The sequence below is a fragment of the Haematobia irritans genome, chromosome 1 (assembly GCF_050003625.1).
Source record: "Haematobia irritans isolate KBUSLIRL chromosome 1, ASM5000362v1, whole genome shotgun sequence".
In the NCBI taxonomy this organism is placed as follows: domain Eukaryota; kingdom Metazoa; phylum Arthropoda; class Insecta; order Diptera; family Muscidae; genus Haematobia; species Haematobia irritans.
The window spans coordinates 263698896-263720765 of record NC_134397.1 but is presented as its reverse complement, the minus strand read 5'-3'; the positions used below and the strand labels follow the sequence as shown (position 1 = coordinate 263720765).

Here is a 21870-nt window from a genome sequence, read left to right as displayed (position 1 = left end):
GATATATATGGGAGCTATATCTAAATTTGAACCGATTTCAATCAAATTTACCAGGCATTGGTAGAATATCAATTCTACCCTCTGTGCAAAATTTCACGAAGATCGGTAGTAAACTTTGACCTCTGTGGTCATATGAGTCTAAATCGGACGAAAGATATATATGGGAGCTATATCTAAATCTGAACCGATTTGGTTGATATTTTGCAAGATTTTCGAGATTCATAAAATATTTGGATGTTCGGTATTTCAAGAAAATCGGTTGATAAACACGCTAACTATGACCAAATCGGGGATAAATATATATGGCAGCTATATCTAAATCTGAACCGATTTTTTCCAAAACCAATAGCGAGTGTCTCTGTCCCAAAAAACGGCCCTATGCCAAATTTGAGGACGATCGGACTTAAATTGCGAGCTGTACTTTGTGCACAAAATTACATATACAGACAGACGGACGGACAGACAGACAGACAGACGGTCATCGCTAAATCGACTCAGAATTTAATTCTATCGGTATACTAAAAGATGGGTCTATGACCACTATTTCTTGGCGTTACATACAAATGCACAAACTTATTATACCCTGTACCACAGTAGTGGTGAAGGGTATAAACACCACTAGTATATAACAATGTTCGTATGTAGTGTCTTGCAATCTTAAACCAATCGACATCGTAACAACGCTCGGTAAACAAAAAACGAGTGTTGCACTTAAGTGTGATTGCACTCAACAACAACAATTACCAGCAGTTGGCATTAGCTCAAGAGAATTGAGAGAGTGCCAAATAAGAGAATACCAAACTGCTGAGATATGGATAACCAATTTGTGTGATTCCTTTACTACGGTGTTTTCGAGAGACCAACACTCATACTAACAAACACCCACAGTCGTCGGTTGCATTGGATATTGGTGGTTGAAATTGTTTTTCGAATTGGTGTTCTAAGATTGCAAATATTGGTCGGTGGCGGTAGATCGCAGCCGTTCTCTGTTTTGTACACACTCTAGGCACTATTGCTTTTCCGGTTTCCGTTATGTTACGCCTATCGTCACTACTTTAGTTTGATCTTGGCAATATTGTTATATTTATTATTGAGTTTTTACGTTTAAACCAGATTGATGCCGCTATTTTATCTTTACTATGAAACTGGACGTTTTCTCTGCCCTATATTAAAAATCCAAAATTTTACATAAAATTAATTCAAAATTCTGTATTTCATCATCAAACCCTCTAAACTTAACAGAAAGTAAAGCGAATACAGCACTAACATATATCATTACAAAAAAACCGAATGCATGCATTCACATAAGAACACTACACAATATTTATGTTTGATCCGTTCCCAATTTTCATATTTCGAAATCGAAAACAAAAGCAAACATGTATCATCATTGGTACAATAATTGGTTAAAATAGCTACAAAAATTTGAGCCAGATTTAGAAATAAAGCCTTCATTAATTCATTCATTCAGCAGTAGATATAATATAATATTTACTCTTAAAACATTTTCATGAAGCTTCGTTAGTGCTACTCTACCTGTATATGTCACTCTACCTTAATATGTATTTCCAAATTTCTCAAAAAATATCGAAATTTGAAGTCATATGAATGCTGACTATCTTTGAGAATTTTCACCATTCGTTGTTATTATATAGAATAATATAATAATGCTTACTTTCAACCAGAATCTAGTTCTAGTTGAAACCCATATAGTTTCACATTTTTATGTGAAATTGTTTAATATTAAAAAAAAATATTACTATACAGTTACATTTACCAATTGGCTTTTGTAAAGTGAGTTACCCAGCTAGCATTTTTGTCGTTTTTTAAGCACTTTCGAGTCTTTTTCGAGTCTACTTGGCGATTAAAAAGGCAGAATATGAGCTCATTTTATGAACATAAAAGACTCTTTTGTCGGGAGAAAAACGTGACTACCCGGGACTCTTCTTTATAAATCATTTGTGAGTCTTCTTCCATATTATTTTAGAGTCTTTTTTGACTCATTTTCTAGTAGCATTAAAGTCTTTTATGAATTGTTTTTTGATCAGTTTTAGTCTTAATATACCTCATCTGCGATTCTTTTTCGAGTCGTTTTTCAATTATGATTATAATCCCTTACGAGTCTTTAATGGATCACATATTACTCTATTTATGAGCCATTTATGAGTCATTTAATAGTCATATTTCTAATCGCAAATGACTCTTCTAAGTGCATTTTTGAGTCGGTTTTCTGAACCATTTCCCTTTAATTAATAATACGTGGTTTTTTATTAATATAAATATTCAATATTAATATTTGTATTATAATTATTTTTAATACTTAGTATTTAATAACAAAATTATAAAAAAAAAAATTTTTATATGGATATAAAATTACATTCGATGAACAAATTCATAAGAGTTATTCATAATTTTAAATGCAAAACAACATAATAATAATAATCGGTTAATCCATTTTTTAATCCATAGTGAATGTATGTTCCTTCCCCTTTCTCCTTTCTCTTCACCATTTTCTCTTCTCTGTAAAACTTGGCGTTTTTAAAAGTGTCCTTGCGTCCTTTGGAACTTTCATGTTACATTTTAGTAATAATAATAGAGCATTAATTGCAACAAAGCTCACGTTAAATTCAATTGCCCACTTAGCTAGTCCATCCAAAAAAAATTTACTTTTTTTCACTTTCACTGTCACTGCCACTGTCAAAACTGTCGCTATCAACACTTGTTTTATTCTCATGTTCACTAATCTCTTCAGACTCTTGAATGTTATCTTCAATAATCACTGTCTTTTTTCAGATTTATTTTTTTTATGAAATTAAATTAGTTGCCTCTTTTTTGCCAATTTTTTTATTTGGGCTCTTTCCATTCTGGCATTTTTAGGTATAGACGACATTGCGTTTTTTTAGTTAAATTTATTAAATATCAGTGACTATTTCGGAGTAAACAGAAGTTTAGGTTTGTTTTTTGTTTTTTTTTTTTTTTTTTTTTTTTATTTTCTGACAATATTATAGGGATTGCTCCGTTAAAATTGTAATTTAAATAAAAAAACACTTGCAGTAACTCTGTAAGATCACTATTTGATCACCAAAAGTACTCGGAGATGACTCCTTTGGACGATTTTAAATCGAACACATTTTATGCCCATTAGCGCGAGTCATTTTCGTGCCATTTTTTGGTCCCGTAACTGTTTAAGCAGTTTTTGATCACCAAAAGTACTCGAAGATGACTCCTCTAGACGGTTTTTGTTAGATTTTTGTAATTTTTTGTTGTATTTTATAACGAACTCATTTTACGCCCATTAGCGCGAGTCATTTTCGTATCGTATTATAATCACATAACTGACATAGCAGTTTTTGATCTCCTAAAGTACTCGAATATGACTCATTTAGATGATATTTGTTAAAACTATCACCCAAATGCTAGCTGGGTAGTTGTCAAAAAATAAAGCATACTTCTAGGCTGACTAAAATTCTCTTGTCTTAAATTCTATTAGTGCTGGACCAAATTGTATGAAATACAAGGCATACTTTTCGGCACTAAATTCACTGTGTAATTTGAAAGCCACCACAAGCAATTATTTTTACAATTAATTTTACTTCATTATTCATTTTCTATGATTGAAATATTTACGATATCCTATAATCAGCATAAATTTATTCTTGTTTTTATTTCGAATTTTCAAACATTCAAACAAAATGGGAATTTCACACAACTTAAAAGTGAGATTCCATTTAAGAAAAAAACATCTAGCCAATCTTTTATTTCCCTCAAAATCTCAATCAATCATCTATCGAGTGTTTATGTCTACGTTTGTGATATTGCATCCCATTGTAATTAGTAAACCATCATGTCATCTTCAAACCCGCTTCAAACTCCCCAGCTTAAGCCTTTTTGTCTTTTTACTTTCAGATCAACTATCATGACAACAAAGATGGTACCGTTTCCGTTCAATATTTACCCACTGCCCCTGGAGAATATCATGTTGCTGTACGTTTTGGTGATAAACACATTAAGGGTTCACCTTATGTTGCTAAAATTACTGGCGAAGGTCGCAAACGTAATCAAATTTCCGTTGGCTCCTGCTCTGAAGTCACCATGCCTGGTGAAATTACCGACGATGATTTGCGTGCTTTGAATGCCTCCATTCAAGCTCCCAGTGGTTTGGAGGAGCCCTGCTTCTTGAAACGTATGCCCACTGGCAACATTGGTATTTCCTTTACACCTCGTGAAACTGGTGAACACATGGTTTCCGTTAAGCGTATGGGCAAGCATATACCCAATTCACCATTCAAAGTCACCGTTATGGAACGCGAAGTTGGTGATGCCAAGAAGGTCAAGGTAACCGGTAATGGTTTGAAGGAGGGTAAAACTCACACAGAGAATATTTTCTCTGTGGATACCCGTAATGCTGGTTATGGTGGTTTGTCCGTGTCCATTGAAGGTCCCAGCAAGGCTGAAATTCAATGTACCGATAAGGATGATGGTACTCTGAATATTTCTTATAAGCCCACAGAGCCTGGTTATTACATTGTCAATTTGAAATTCGCTGATCACCATGTGGAAGGATCTCCCTTCACTGTCAAGGTAGCCGGTGAGGGCAGCAATCGCAAACGTGAAAAGATTCAACGTGAACGTGATGCTGTCCCTGTTACGGAAATTGGCAGCAAATGTAAATTGACCTTCAAAATGCCTGGTATCACATCCTTCGATTTGGCTGCTCGTGTCACTTCTCCCAGCAATGTCACCGAAGATGCTGAAATTCAAGAAGTTGAAGATGGTCTTTACTCAGTACACTTTGTACCCAAGGAATTGGGTGTTCACACCGTGTCTGTTCGCTACAAGGATATGCACATCCCTGGCTCTCCTTTCCAATTCACTGTTGGTCCATTGCATGACTTTGGTAGCCATTTGGTTAAAGCTGGAGGTTCCGGTTTGGAACGTGGTCGTGTTGGTGTTGCTAATGAATTCAATGTTTGGACCCGTGAAGCTGGCGGTGGTTCTTTGGCCATTTCCGTTGAGGGTCCCAGCAAGGCTGAAATCGAATTCAAAGATCGCAAGGATGGTTCTTGCGATGTAGCCTACAAAGTCACTGAACCCGGTGAATATCGTGTGGGCTTGAAATTCAATGATCGCCATATTCCCGACTCGCCATTCAAAGTTTACGTTTCTCCTGATGCTGGTGATGCCCACAAATTGGAGGTCCAACAATTCCCCGAGGGCAGCATCCAAGCTGATGCTCCCTATCAGTTCTTGGTACGCAAGAATGGAGCCAAGGGTGAATTGGATGCCAAGATTGTGGCTCCTTCAGGCACCGATGATGATTGTTTCATCCAGGCCATCGATTCTGATATGACCTCTGTGCGTTTCTATCCACGTGAAAATGGCATTCATGCCATTCATGTTAAATTCAATGGTGTTCATATTCCCGGATCACCCTTCCGCATTAAGGTCGGTAAGGATGTGGCTGATCCCGCCGCTGTCCATGCTTCCGGTTCCGGTTTGGAATGTGTAAAGACCGGCCATAAGGCTGATTTCATCATTAATACCTGCAATGCTGGTGTTGGTACATTATCAGTGGCCATCGATGGTCCATCCAAGGTTGCCATGGATTGTACAGAAGTCGAAGAGGGTTATAAAGTGCGCTACACACCCCTATTGCCTGGCGATCATTATGTATCGGTAAAATACAATAATATCCACATTATTGGTTCACCATTCAAAGTCAGCTGTGAAGGTAAGCATGGATGGATGATTATGGATTCTCTTTATGTTAAATAATTTTCTTTTGTGTTTTGTTTTAAGGTGAAAAAATGGTAGATGAAGGTGCTCAAGAAACATCTACAGTTGTAGTGGAAACCGTCCATAAGGTAGCCAAGGGTGGCAAGAATACCGGTGTTGTTTTGCCTGCCTTCAAATCTGATGCCTCAGCGGTTACATCCAAGGGTATGGGTTTGAAGAAAGCCTTTATGGGAAAAACCAATACCTTTACCATTAGTGCCACAGATGCTGGTAAGTGTACCCTATACTGAGAAAATGAGTATACATGCCCATAACTACTATTCTCATTACACAGGTAACAATATCCTCTATGTGGGTATGTATGGACCTAAGGGACCCTGTGAAGAATTCAGCATTAAACACACCGGTCGCAATAACTACAATGTCAGCTATATGGTACGCGATCGTGGCCAATATATTTTAATAGTCAAATGGGGTGATGAACATATTCCCGGATCACCTTTCCAAGTTGATGTCTAAGTCGTTGTCATCGTTATAACTCCTCCCATGCCTAGCTACATACACAAAAACACACAATCATATATACAACAACACACGCACACACACACAGAGAAACTTGATTTTATCATAATGTCTTGTCGATTGTTGCAAAATCTTGGAATTTTCTACAATTGTATTTTTTTCGTCTACGATTATCAAGCAAACAAAGTTCCACTTCCAATACCTTTAAGAATAAGTTTGCGTAAAACAAAAACAAATTAAAAAAAAAAACTATACATTAATATTTTCTTATTTCTTGTAAATTTAATATATATGAAAGATTTTGATCAAATGCATATAAGTATATAATTTATAAATGGTTTATAAATGTCCTGTATTTCTTTCATATACTCGAAAGTTAAAAAAAAAATTCTCGTCTCGTTTAGTTAATGAAAGCTGTCGTCGTCGTTTTTCTTTTAATTTAGATTTTAAATTATTTTCTATTTTTGTGTCATTCATAATTTTTGTTTTCAATATATACTATGTCACATTTTTGTTTTTTTTTTTTTTTATCGGTTAAAATATATGAAAAAAGCAATATTAGTCGTTATCAAATATAGGACGTGTGTATATAAATTTTCACTGCTTCAAAGTGAACCCACATCATCACGGGAACCATAACAGAAAATTTATTTTTTATATATTTTGGGAGTCCTAATAAAATCCCATATTTCAAAATTTTTCTTTTGAAATACATCATGTGTCTATATTAGATAACGCTGTAATATTTAAATAATATATAAATAAATATATTTAAAATAAACAAATAATCGATGCAATTGCTAAATCGCATAATTTAAGTAAAGTTCTGTTATTCATATATTATATATTATGTTTTTTTATGTTTTTTTTTATGATATATATTTTTTCAATCATATAAAATAATTATTTATAAATAAACAGAAAATAAATTTAAAAAAAAATCATCGTTGTTGAATTAATTAATTCAGGAAATATGCTGTTATTATTCTCAGAAAAATTAATATAGTATAGAAAACTTTTTATACCATCCGCCATAGGATATGGGGTGTACCAGCTTTGTAACACATTCATATATTGGTCTCAGGCCACGGTTGCCACAATTGGTACAATTCTACCAAAAATGGTAGATTTTTTATAGACTGGTGGAATTCTTGATGTTTTTGCAGAGTTTTTAAAATTTTCTATAGAAATAAAATTTTGACAAAATTTTCTATAGAAATAAAATTTTGACCAAATTTCCAATAGAAATAATATTTTGACAAAATTTTCTATAGAAAAAAAAATATTGACAAATTTTTTTAGAAATGAAATGTTGACCAAATTTCTTATAGAAATAAAATATTGACCAAATTTCTTATAGAAATAAATTATTGACAAAATTTTTTATAGAAATAAAATCTTGACAACATTTTCTATAGAAATGAAATTTTGAGAAAATTTTCAATAGAAATAAAATGTTGAGAACATTTTCTATACAAATAAAATTTGTACAAAATTGTCTATAGAAATAAAATTTTGACAAAATTTTCTATAGAAATAAAATATTGAGATAATTTTCTATAGAAATAATATTTTGACAACATTTTCTATAGAAAAAAAATTTGGACAAAATTTTTAATAGAAATAAAATTTTGAGAAAAATTTCTATAGAAATAAAATTTTGAGAAAATTTTCTATAGAAATAATATTTTGACAACATTTTCTATAGAAAAAAAAATTTTGTATAGAAATAGAAATAAAATGTTGACAAAATTTTCTATAGCAATAAAATATTGACAAAATTTTCTATAGAAACAAAATTTTAACAAAATTTTCTATAGAAATAAATTTTAACAAAATTTTCTATAGAAATAAAATTTTGAGAAAATTTTCTATAGAAATAAAATCTTGAGAATATTTTCTATAGAAATAAAATTTTGACAAAATTTTCTATAGAAATAAAATTTTGACCGAATTTCCTATAGAAATAAAATGTTCACCAAATTTCTTATAGAAATAAAATATTGACAAAATTTTTTATAGAAATAAAATTTTGACCAAATTTTTATAGACATCAATTTTTTACAAAATTTTCTAGACATCAAATTTTTACAAAACTTTCTATAGAAATGAAATTTTGAGAAATTTTCAATAGAAATAAAATGTTGAGAACATTTTCTATACAAACAAAATTTGTACAAAATTGTCTATAGAAATAAAATTTTGACAACATTTTCGAAAATTTTCATTTTGAGAAAATTTTCTATAGAAATAAAATTTTGAGAAAATTTTCTATAGAAATAAAATTTTGAGAAAGTTTTCTATAGAAATAATATTTTGACAACATTTTCTATAGAAATAAAATTTTGACAACATAGAAATAAAATTTTGACATTTTGCATAGAAATAGAAATAAAATTTTGACAAAATTTTCTATAGAAACATAATTTTAACAAAATTTTCTATAGAAATAAAATTTTAACAAAATTTTCTATAGAAATAAAATTTTAAGAAAATTTTCTAAAGAAATAAAATTTTGAGAATATTTTCTATAGAAATAAAATTTTGACAAAATTTTCTATAGAAATAAAATTTTGACAAAATTTTCTATAGAAATAAAATTTTGACCGAATTTCCTATAAAAATAAAATGTTGACCAAATTTCTTATAGAAATAAAATATTGACAAAATTTTTTATAGAAATAAAATTTTGGCCAAATTTTTTATAGACATCAATTTTTTACAAAATTTTCTATAGACATCAAATGTTGACAAAATTTTCTATAGAAATAAAATTTTGACAAAATTTAAATTTAAAAAAATATTATATAGAAATAAAATTTTGACATAATTTTCTATAGAAATAAAATTTTGACAAAATTTTCTATAGAAATAAAATTTTATCAAATTTTTCTATATAAATAAAATTATAACAGAATTATCTATATAAAATAAAATTTTGACAAAATTTTCTATAAAAATAAAATTTTCACAAAATTTTCTATAGAAATAAAATTTTGAAAAAATTTTCTATAGAAATAAAATTTTGACAAAATTTTCTATAGAAATAAAATTTTGACAAAATTTTCTATAGAAATAAAATTTTATCAAATTTTTCTATATAAATAAAATTATAACAAAATTATCTATATAAAATAAAATTTTGACAAAATTTTCTATAAAAATAAAATTTTGACAAAATTTTCTATAGAAATAGAATTTTCACAAAATTTTCCAAAGAAATAAAATTTTGATAAAAGTTTCTATAGAGATAAAAATTTGATAAATTGTTCTATAGAAATAAAATGTTGACAAAATTTTCTGTAAAAATAAATTTTTGACAACATTGTCTATAGAAATAAAATTTTGACAACATTTTCTATACCCAGCGAAAACACATCTCATTACAATTTGCATTACCAGGAGTAAAGCTTTTTATACCATCCGCCATACGATAGGGGGTGTAGCAGCTTTGTAACACATTCAGATATTGGTCTCAGGCCACGGTTGCAACAATTGGTCCACCAAAAATGGTAGATTTTTTATAGATTGCTAGAATTCTTGATGTTTTTGTAGAGTTTTTAAAATTTTCTATAGAAATAAAATTTTGACAACATTTTCTATAAAAATCAAATGTTGACCAAATTTCCTATAGAAATAAAATTTTGACAAAATTTTCTATAGAAATAAAATTTTAACAAAATTTTCTATAGAAATAAAATTTTAACAAAATTTTCTATAGAAATACAATTTTGAGACAATTTTCTATAGAAATAAAATTTTGACAAAATTTTCTATAGAAATAAAATTTTGACAAAATTTTCTATAGAAATAAAATTTTGACTGAATTTCCTATAGAAATAAAATGTTGACCAAATTTCTTATAGAAATAAAATATTGACAAAATTTTTTATAGAAATAAAATTTTTACCAAATTTTTTATAGACATCAATTTTTTACAAAATTTTCTATAGATATCAAATTTTTACAAAACTTTCTATACAAATAAAATGTTGACAAAATTTTCTATAGAAATAAAATTTTAAGAAAATTTCCTATAGAAATAAAATTTTGACCAAATTTCCTATAGAAATAAAACTTTGACAAAATTTCTATAGAAATAAAAGTTTTACAATATTTTCTATAGAAATAAAATTTGGACAAAATTTTCTATAGAAATAAAATTTTGACAAAATTTTCTATAGAAATAAAAATTTGAAAAAATTTTCTATAGAAATAAAATGTTGACAAAATTTTCTATAGAAGTAAAATTTTGACAACATTGTCTATAGAAATAAAATTTTGACAAAATATCCTATAGAAATAAAATGTTGACAACATTTTCTATAGAAATAAAATTTTGACAAAATTTTCTATAGAAATAAAATTTTGACAAAATTTTCTATAGAAATAAAATTTTGACAAAATTTTCTATAGAAATAAAATTTTGAAAAAAATTTCTATAGAAATAACATTTTGAGAAAATTTTCTATAGGAATGAAATTTTGAGAAAATTTTCTATAGAAATGAAATTTTGACAAAATTTTCTATAGAAATAAAATTTTGACAAAATTTTCTGTAAAAATAAAAGTTTGACAACATTGTCTATAGAAATAAAATTTTGACAACATTTTCTATACCCTGCGAAAACACATCTCATTACAATTTGCATTACCAGGAGTAAAGCTGCCATTACACATTGCATTACATTGCGGTGATTTATAATGAATAACTTGTAATGACAATAATAAATACTTCTTGATAATTTTCGAATTGTTATTCTCAATATAATAAATGATGGTATCATTAGGTATAATTATTCAAATAATTGAGCATTTACTTAAAAAACTCAAAAAGTTAAGGAATATTCTTCACGAATATTTCATAATAATTGTGTTTTAAATCAATTACATTACCATAGTATGTTTTAAATAAATGTTTTATTATACCTCATTCGCCTCCTCAACTGCCATTTGCCTTATAAAAAAGGGAGTTAAAATCCATCTTTAGTAGTTTTCGAACCTAATGTGGTCTATTAGGTTTATTATAACGTATAACACGAATCAAACTCCCTTTTATTTCACTTTTATTTCTATTTTAAGTGTGAAATTAATTTGCGTGTAATCTTATTTAGATGATTTGTTACATTTTTGTCTATTGCTGCAATATTCGTTTCTATGCAAGTAGTACTCATATTACAGCATTACTCGCCATATTTTGATCCATTGTAATCGGCTAGAGAAGTCAATATTTTCGAGATTTGCAATCTTTGGTATATCTACGAATAAGTTATTACATATTAGGTGATTATATGCTTTAAAAGCACTACTTATTTCATGGCCGAAGATATGCCTGGGGAGAAGAACTTTCCTCTTAGGACATGCGTGTGTAAATGTAATCCGGAGCGATGTCAATTAATAACTGGTTATTGATTTTTAAATAGGCTTACCTACAAGCTTACCGGGTAATGAGAGTTTTTGCTGGGATAGAAATAAAATTTTGACAAAAAAAAAAAAATTCTATAGAAATAAAATTTTGAGAAAATTTTCTATATAAATAAAATTTTCTATAGAAAAAAAATTTGACAAAATTTTATATAGAGGTGAAATTTTAGTTATTGTCATTTAGTTCAATTCGTCAAAGGCCGTAGCGATTGAGTAAGATTTTCCTTTTCAAAGATATAGTTTCCCTTTCCCTTTTTGATGCAAGCTAAATCGTTAAAACATTTAAAATCTGACACATTTACAATTCGAGAGATATTTGTAAACCCAGAAAATTGTCGCTAATAAGAAAGATCAGAATAGATAATATTATACTAACTAAAATAAAATAGAAAATATCTTTCAAAAAACAAAAACATGTTTTTGATAATAACCACACACATTTAATAAAAATCTTCCAAGATTTTTTTTTTAAATTTGGTAGATTTTTGGTAAAATGTTCTTCAAAGTTTTGTAGATTATTTTTGGCACGATATCGGCTTGAAACAAGTATTTGTTCGTATGGTATTTCATACTGGACCATATTTAGAAATTTAAACCGAACCTCAAATATTGATTGAGAGAAACAAAATATTTTATTTATTTATTTTTTATTTTCATCATGTAATTTTTCCAAAAAGTTGTAGGATCACTGACTAGGATTAAAAGTTTAGTTTAAATTACATATTAATTACACTAGTTTACACTCAAAATGTACACTTGATGAAAATCAACTTTTCTTATGTATTTTGATCTGCTGAATTCGAAAAAAAAATGTTTAAAAATTATAACTTTGTCATTAGAGTATCATCTATACGACCATGAAGATAATTTTTTTTAAATGGTTTATACTTTCCTGGCGGAAAAGGTCCATTGTAAAATACGATTTTTTTGAAAATTTTGACTTTTCGCATTGATATTTTTTGAACCACTTAACTTATTACAGATCCAATTACACACGATTGTTCGTTTATTCATTTCTAACTCGAGATAACATATATTGTGTTTAGTGAAAAAAGAGCGAACATTTAAAAATAACGGGATATCTAGAAAACTGTTCCATAAATTTTTTTTATCATTTTTTTTTTTCGAATTCAGCAGCTCAAAATACATAAGAAAAGTTGATTTTCATCAAGTGTACACTCAAAAGAAAAGAGTCTGGTAAAAACAGCAGTCAATGTTTGCTGTTATATTTTTGTACTTCAACAACAATTTACAAAATGTTTAGGTTATAAATTTTTCCCCAAAGCATATTTAAGAACGAAAAGTAGTTTTTGGTATATTTTTTCACAGTAATATACTTACAAGCTCCTAAATACGATCAGCCTCAATTCGATAAATATTCAGATTTTTGGTCAAATACTATAGATATTCATAAAATATTGTTTTAATTATGTTAAGATAGCTCCTAATTTGAAATTTTTATTTGTTTTAGTGAAATCGAGCTTAAAAAATAGCTGGAAATGTTTGCTATTTCAGCAAACATTGACTGCTGTCCCTTTTTCAGCAGACTTTCTGCTGTTTTAGCAGACTTTTCTGCTGTCACCAAGGCCGTATTCAGTGGGGGGGGGGTGAGGGGGATCAACCCCCCCCCCCCCCCCCCCCCCCCCGAAATGAATGAATATTTTTATATAAATAAATATATTTTTTTAGCCGCATAGAAAAATCTTATCGAAGATGTTGAAGAAAAGCTTAAGGTTTTATTTTGAAAAACGCTTACCTATAAAACTTGCACAAATCATAGAATACTAGTTGAAAAGCCCGTCAAACGACGGTCGAAAAAAACAAATTGTTTTTGTTCTCGCACCACAAATTTAATTTTTGGAAAATGTCTTTCTGCTTTTTATGTGTGTTTGTTGTTCTTTTTGTGAATATGACTCGCTTTGTTTGGCCATAGGGAGCCACCGTGGTGCAATGGTTAGCATGCCCGCCTTGCACACACAAGGTCGTGGGTTCGATTCCTGCTTCGACCGAACACCAAAAAGTTTTTCAGCGGTGGATTATCCCACCTCAGTAATGCTGGTGACATTTCTGAGGGTTTTAAAGCTTCTCTAAGTGGTTTCACTGCAATGTGGAACGCCGTTCGGACTCGGCTATATAAAGGAGGTCCCTTGTCATTGAGCTTAACATGGAATCGGGCAGCACTCAGTGATAAGAGAGAAGTTCACCAATGTGGTATCACAATGGACTGAATAGTCTAAGTGAGCCTGATACATCGGGCTGCCACCTAACCTAACCTAACATAACCTTGGCCATAGCACAAACAACGAAACAGCCAAACACACATGTGTAAATGAAATGGCGCAAAACTGCGAAAAGAACCTGCCTAATTCAGCGATGGAAGCACTTGGAGAGTGCAATAAAGAGATATTTCCAAACGTGCATATTCTTTTAAAAATTTTGGTCACTTTGCCAGTTACTCAGGGATGGAAAATACAATTTTTAAGAAAGTACAAAAAAGGTATTTTTTGAGCGGAAAGGTACTTTTTACTAAATTTCAACAAAAATTTCACTGGAAGATTATTGTCAAGGGACTGAATTTTAAAGAAAATAAAATTTTGAAAAAATTTTCTATATAAATAAAATTTTGCAAAAATTTTCTATTTTCTTTGCCAAATTTTTTCTATAGAAATAAAATTTTGCAGAAATTTCCTATAGAAATAAAATTTTTACAAAATTTTCAATTGAAATAAAATTTTGACAAAATTTTCTATAAAAATAAAATTTTGAAAAAATTCTATATAGAAATAAAATTTTGACAACATTTTCTACCGAAATAAAAAATCGATAATATAGAATCGCATTCTTTTTTCGACTAAAACATTCTTGAAGTTCAATAAAATCCTGTTTTTGACTGTCTTTTACAAAATCGAGATTTTCTTCCCACATGATCATGTCTGTTTTGCCATATTTATAAAAGTCTATTAGCAAATAAGGTTGATAAAGACTTTCTCAAAATATTAAAATATTCCAAGGCCATTGTACCATAAATCTGATATCGACTCAAAAATGTCTACACAAAAGGTACTAAATCCTTCGCGGGGGTACTACGGTACTGACCGGGGTGAAAAAGTATTGAAAAAAGTACTATAGTACTGCATTTTCCATCCCTGCTCATCCGAACGTTAATTTTCAACAATGAAGAGATTAAAGACGTATCTTAGAAATTCGACTAGCGAGAGTAGACTCAATGGATTGTCATTAATTTCGGTTCATCGCCGAATAAATGTGCCGACTAAAGAAGTCATTGATTTATTTGCTGCCCAAAAAGCCCGTCGGCTCAATTTAATATTATAAAAATATTGTATACATACCTATACATAAATAAAATTTTCTACACATGAGATTATATGAATATTTTTTTTTAAGTTGAACCCCCCGAATTAAAATCCTGGCTACGGCCTTGGCTGTCACTACTAACAAATTTCTTCGGGTGTACATGATTTGTTTTTTTGTGAACTAGTGTTATATGTAAATTGAAAATTTATCATAAAAAACTACCCAAAAATCACTAATATTCTCTACCACACAATGAAACCACTAGAAACTGGGATTGAACCCACGAGCTTCGGTAAGGTGGACATGCACTACACTGGCTTTAAATTAAAAAAGACGAAGGTCTTTCCTTTAATCAATAATTTTATTTTAATTTACCGAGATGTAACCAAACCCATAGGCTTCAAAAATTTTAAAATTGGACTCAAACTTTCCAAAACGATAATTAACTTTAAATTCCATTTCCCCTATTTATAAAAAAAAATAATTCTCGTAAGATATTAATTATCGTTGTATTTCTTAAAAAGGTTCTTAGTAACATTTTAGTACTTGAATTTTATAAAATAAACATACAAAAAAATTATAAAAAAAATTATGTGGAATATTTTAACAATTGAAAACATACATGACAAATGCTTAATTTATAAAAAGTAGACATAGTCCAAATATCTCAAACGTTTCCTCGGCCTCCACCAAAAGATTCATAAAGATCACCACAACGATTCACATAATCGAAAATATCTTCATCACTATCAGACGTTGATGCATCACTAGTGGCCTGCACTCCTAATGCCGGTGGTCTATAGTAAATCGTAGAATTGCTTTTGAAACGTCGTGGTCCTATATAATATTTAAGAAATTTCTCTGCTGGTTTTTGACCTATAATCTTACTTAAATGTTCCAGTGTTATATGGAAAAATCCATCGTCTTTGCTGAAACTTTGAGATGGGGCCATACTGGAATTTTGGGGAGCATAAATGAGGATACCTTTACTACATCCGAGATTTAGTTTCGAAGAAGAGGATATCGAGTGTGATGCTTTAGTATCAAGATCCGCTTCCTCCGGTTCTAAGTGCATGGTGGTTGAAGACACAACGGTACAATCAATATCATCATCTTCATCACTTGATTCTATAGTTATGATTCTTTGTCGCCTTCTTTGAGATTTTGTTATGGATTTAGAGGACTTGCTCATTTCCGGGGAAGATGACATCGTAGTTGTTGATGTAATTTTGGAATTATTATTTGTCAAGCTTTCCGTTTCTTTTTTTGCTGGCTTTGTGATATCAATCTTTTCGTCGACTTTACGATGGCTGGCGTCGTGTGTTTTTATCTTTTTATTTGACAGTGCCAAAATTTCTTGGCATCCATTGATTTCCCTTTGGCTTGAATTCTTCGTAGGCCTTCTTACTTTTTCATGATTTTCTCCTTGTTTTGTTTTTTGCAATTTTAACATACCTTTCTTTTCTGTACTTGTGGTCATCACACTCTGGTGTCTGCCAGAATGGTTTTGCATATTTTCGCCTATTGCATTGGAGGAAATTTCATTATTTTTTGCCTTATAGAATATGTGGTCGGTATTGTCTTTGCCACCTGCATTCGTTTGCAAAGTATTATGTTGATCCTTCTCTCCTCGAGGGCAAATATTGTTGTTCTTCTGTGATTCATTATTTGCATTGGTAGTCTCCTTAATGTTGGATGACTTTTGCTTACTCTTCTTCGTAATAGTATTTCGTTTTTCCAGCAAATTAAGAGTCGCATTTGATTGCTTCTCTAGATATTCAGAGTTATAATTTTTCTGTGTCTCATGAATGTCTTTTGCACTGTCGTTAAAGTTCTTCGGCAGAGGATTTTGTTTTGCCAATAACGCTACTCTAGCAGCATTCGATGATTTTTCTAGACATTCAACGGTATAGTTATGTGTCTCATGAGTTTCATTATCACCATCAGACGATTTTTGCTTAGCCATAGAATTTTGTTTCTCCAACAAAGCTACGCTAGCATTCAATAATTCCTCTTGATATTCGGAGGCATGGTTCTTCTGTATCTCATTGGTTTCATTAGCACCGTCTTCAGTATTCCGTGTCCCACTTGGTCCATTGCCACCATCTTTATTGTCAGATGATTTTTGTTTACTTGTATTCACAATAGGATTTCGTTTTACCATCAAGACTTTGCTCATATTTGACAATTCGTCCTTATCTTCATTTTTATTATGTGTAATTTTTTTAATGGTTTTAGGAATGGCTTGAGGCATAGAATTTGGTAACTTGGTCTCTGCTTTTTTCTTCCCATAGTCACCTTCAGAAATATCGTCATTATATCCAAATCCTATGAGGTCTTTGTTTTCCTTTTGACTTTGTTGTAGTTTTTTTCGCTTTGCCATTGATGGAGAATTTTCAACAACCTTATCAGTGTTTTCCATCACAGTTTTCTCGGTACCATTGTTATTGTTATCGTCAATATTTGTTGAAATTACCGCATTGGATTTCTCTTCCAATGTTATGGATTTTTGTTTTTGAGTTTTAGCCAATTTTTCCTTTTCATACAAATCTTGGGACAGTTTAAGAGCAATCTGAAGATCCCTATCAAAACTGTCGTCGCCATTTGATTTTGGCGTGTCTTCGTTTTTTCGACGCTTTGCCTCCTTATTGTGAACTTTGGTTTTCGGGTTCGTTTTTGTCTTTCGATCTTTGTTTACAGCTGGTTTATCCGGGATTGTAAACATGTCCGATTTCTTTTTGTCATTACTTTCGGTCATGATCAAAGTTGAAGTCAGCAATGGTATGTGTGTATTCGTGTTATCCTCTACGAACTTATCTATTTTTGGCTTTATTAGGGCCCCCTTATTAGGGACTTTCGGTACCCTAATAGCCTTTTTATCTTTGTTTACAATTGCTTTTTGCTGAGTGTTACCTATTTCCTTATGAACCATTCCTTGTGTATTTTTGTCATCTTCTTCGGTCATGATTTGGGTTGAAGTCATCAACGGTTTAGGTGGATTTTTGCACATATAAGATTTATCCTCTACAAATTCATGCAAGTTTGGTTTAAATATGGCACTTTTCTGTCTATGACAAACTACTTCCTTCTCTTTTCTCATCATATTCCCTACCACATCATGATCTTTTGTGGTAATTGTTGTTTCTATGGAATTCTCATGTTCTCTTATTTGCTTATCAAAGCCGAATTGAGTTGAAGTCATCACTGTTTTCTTTTTGGGTGAAAAACAATCCTCCACAATCCATTCTTCTGTGGATGTATCTGCCACATGTCTAAAAAAAAGACCAGAATCATATGATATTGGGAAAATGTTAACTAAAATCAAGAAATTACCTATATTTCTTGCACAACCTTTTCTCATTACAGCATTTGCACTCCGATTCTCGCTTGCTGGGACGATTGTCTAATCTCTTCAATGGCTTTTTCATGCCACTCCTTTGATACTCACTTGGCGGAAAGTTCGGTATAGAATGTGTATGGGGTTTTGAATAATGATATCTTCGGTCATTGCGTGAACAGGATACAAATTTGGATGAACGGCATTGAGAATGTTTAGCAGATAGAGGTGTTAGTCTTGAACAAAGGCGTTGAATGCAACAGTTTTTATGCTTACGATACCGAGCATGATCAACGTCATCATCATTATAATAAAACCCATCCGAATCTGATGACGAGTCATCTACGGTACTGTAGCTATTGCTGGAAGTACGCTTACGAAAAACTTTACGTCTTTGCGAATGTATTGGGGTTATATACGAGTACAAGGCCTCATTGGGTCGATGACCGTAATGGGTATCTTTGTAGAGTAGTCTCGCCGATTCCTTAGCTAATCTTCTTCGCAGTCTTAACTCATTCATATGTGAATCAGCATCGTCATCTTGAGCGCATGCATATTTGTCACGCAAAGCCTGGCGGGTACTTTTAACCATTCGATAAGTCTTTATCATCATTGTGGTCGAAGCCGAGTTTTTAACACCTGAAACTTTACTAGACCTTATGTAGCGTGCAGTTTCACCGGAATTGAAGGAGTCGTCTGATTCAGATTCATCTTCTGGAACACAAGCAGGTTTGCTATAGTAATGATCCTTTTTCTTGAGCCATGGAGTCTCCCTTCTTCTATCTGGTTGTGATTTTGTCGTCATGGTGTAGTCCGATCCACACAGGGTATTGTGTCTTCTTAGCCAACCACCAACTTTCTCTTCAATCTTTTTTGCATCAAAAGTGTTGAGTATGCGATCCATGCCGGATTCCTTCAATTGACGGTTGTGTTCATTGATGACGGGCAATGTTTCATTCAACATATCGATCAACTCGTTATTTGCTTCATTTGAGGATACATCTAATTTGTTGGTACCATTGAGCATTAATGTAAGACGCGTTGAATTTGTAATGTCACGAAACACTTCTGGATCTATGTTATCAACACAGGTTTCATCTTCCATTGAGGCCAGATCGTCGTCCTCGTCAGCATATTCTTGAAGTTCATCAAGTGATTCCAGTTCTTCTAAAGTAATTTCCTTCTGATTCTCCGATTCGTGGATATGCTATTGAACGATCATATAAATGGGAAAATGTGTAAAGCAGACTCATAAAGTATAGAAACCAAATACGCCTGGACCCAAAAAGTTTATACTTACATTAAGAAAATTGGCCCAGACTTTTGAACGCTCATAACTTAATTGCTGTAAGCGTTCCAAATCGAATACATTCGATGCACCATCGGAAGAAGCCATTTCAATCAGTGGGATAACCCAACAATATAACTATCACAGCATACGTTTTTCACGCTAACATTAACATTTCAATATGTGGATTATCTACTTTAATGTTTACACAATTAGAAATTGTCTGTTATTTGTATAAACTTAAATATTTCTTCAATTAAACCCAGAAACAAGCTTGTTTCGATATAAAGACGTTCCGTTTTGTTGATCGTCATCCAGTGTTGCCAATTACCTATAAAGAACTATAAAGGTAGTGACAGAAATAAAACAATTCGTTTGTTATGGAGTTGCCAATGTCTGAACTCCGGCTTTTCATTTTTATCGTGCGATTATAAAACCAACGAATAAACCAAAAACAAAAATTAAATAAACAAATATAATTTTTTTATTTAAAAGTTTATTAAAAAGTAAGTTTTTAAATAAATAATGTTTGATAAAATGTAAAAAAACGTAAATTGAAATTAAAACAATAACAGTATAATAATAAGAAGAAAGAAAATAAAAGAATTTCAAATCACGCCTAAGGTTCCAAAATCGATTTGACTAAGTGTATCTCCGTTCTCCGAGGACAACTTGGTTTTAAAAAATCTCTAAAATTCTTCAATTTTATTGCAGTCACGGATTGACACACCATGCCTCAATCCGTGTGTTGATGGTTGATTTTTTCTGTTTGCGGCAGACTATTCGAGCTTTTGATTTCAAAGAGAAATTTCAACTCTTCAATCATCGGACGCATTGAACGTATGGTATCTAATTCTAACTTAAGTATGTAAATATAACCATAGCGATAGGCGGTAGGCGAAACATTTTTGCCGCAACGGCAAATACAATAAGCTTGACGGCGATTAATTTCCTTTTTCACGTTTCCTAGCGTTTTTGTTGTCAATACAGCATGCTTTGACAATATTAAACAATGAAGTTGAATAAAAACATACAATGGCTTGTTATTTGTTGAGTTATTTCAAGAAAAAATAATCTACACGCGTCCAGGCAACAGCAATTCCTAGTGGTGAGTTAAAAAAATTGATAAGCGATGGCAACACTATACCAGTTTTCGCCAAGGAGTTAGAATAAGTTCTAATTTAGCGACACGCCGCTAGCCGTCACGGTATTCCGTCGCGTATTTTGGGCTTCCCATAAGAAATACACGTAAATAAGTGTTCGCCTACCGCCTATCGCTATGGTTATATTTACACACTAACCCTAGAAAGCTTAACCTACTGAAAGTCACGGACAAGATAAACATACGTGGGACGTATCGTAAGTTTATTATCATGTGAACAAAATTTGTGGAATTCTGTTTAAATTTTTGTACTTACACCTATTCTTTATACAAATCCTTATCAACTAAACACGTTTTTGGATAAACTTTTATTTATTGTGTAACAAAAATTCACATTTTCAGTACTCATTTTCATGAATGAGAGCGAAAAACAAAAACGCAGACGTAGATAAGCTGTCTAGGGTTAAATTAATTTTTTTTTTTTTGGATATTGGAAACTGTGTCATTAAGGGTGTGTTATAATTTAATTACTTCTTATGCTTAGTACTAAGTTCGTTTCTGTGAAAGACGAATATCTTCATCTATCTCCGCAAATAGGGTTTCAAAATCAGGAATGTTAACTTATTTATGCGAAAAAATATACCTGCCTATTTTTTTCGTGCGAAAAATCCAGGGTTGTATAAATATGTGTTTGAAAATCCTCAAAACAAAGATTTCGCATTTATTCCGCGCTAACGTTTTTTGTATGGAGTATAACAGTTTTTCGTGCGAAAACGTTATCTTAGTACTAGGCTTTAAGCCTTCAAACACATATTTGTACAACCCTGGATTTTTCGGTACTCTGTTCGGTTTTCGCGTTGAAACTCCATACAAAACCAAAAAATGCGAAAAATTTGCGAAATTTTTTCCATTTGTGATACTTTGTTTTTTTCGTGTTGAAAAACTGACGTTTATAGCACGGCGCCATTTGCAATGTGAATTAAGAAATAATTTATTTATTAAAAACTATTTGTGCGGGTTTATAAATCAAACACGGACCATATTTTTGTTCCGAAACTATAGAAAGGATCAAAGGAATAGCAGATCAATTGCCCAAAGAAGAATAAAATGTTATTTTGTAAAAACAAGCAACACCACCAACTTAATC

At 31.2% G+C, this 21870-nt stretch overlaps 2 protein-coding genes across 13 annotated transcripts in view; one reads left to right on the top strand and one right to left on the bottom strand.

Moving 5' to 3' along the window:
• The window catches only part of cher (filamin A protein cher), a 227384-nt gene extending 220185 nt beyond the window's left edge, over positions 1-7199 (top strand). For all 12 annotated transcript variants that reach the window (XM_075292144.1, XM_075292136.1, XM_075292085.1 and 9 more), the window contains 3 exons: positions 3907-5731; positions 5800-6006; positions 6071-7199. In XM_075292144.1, the coding sequence (XP_075148259.1) occupies positions 3907-5731; positions 5800-6006; positions 6071-6255 (2217 nt within the window). In that variant the 3' untranslated portion in view covers positions 6256-7199. The remainder of the gene's footprint in view (positions 1-3906; positions 5732-5799; positions 6007-6070) is intronic.
• Positions 7200-15486: 8287 nt separating this feature from the next.
• On the bottom strand, positions 15487-19934 carry cal1 (chromosome alignment defect 1). Its single transcript, XM_075292059.1, has 3 exons — positions 19634-19934; positions 18330-19540; positions 15487-18268 (listed from the first exon to the last, which is right to left on the bottom strand). Exons 1-3 carry the CDS (start codon positions 19727-19729, stop codon positions 15664-15666), a joined length of 3912 nt encoding a protein of 1303 aa, XP_075148174.1. The 5' UTR covers positions 19730-19934; the 3' UTR covers positions 15487-15663.
• Positions 19935-21870: the final 1936 nt, after the last annotated feature.

Coding starts and splice junctions, on each gene's coding strand:
- cal1 (XM_075292059.1), bottom strand. CDS start 19,729: ATGGCTTCTTCCGATGGTGCATCGAATGTATTCGATTTGGAACGCTTA. Junction 19,541..19,633: donor TCTGGGCCAATTTTCTTAAT/GTAAGTATAAAC, acceptor ATCGTTCAATAG/CATATCCACGAATCGGAGAA. Junction 18,269..18,329: donor AGGTTGTGCAAGAAATATAG/GTAATTTCTTGA, acceptor TCTTTTTTTTAG/ACATGTGGCAGATACATCCA.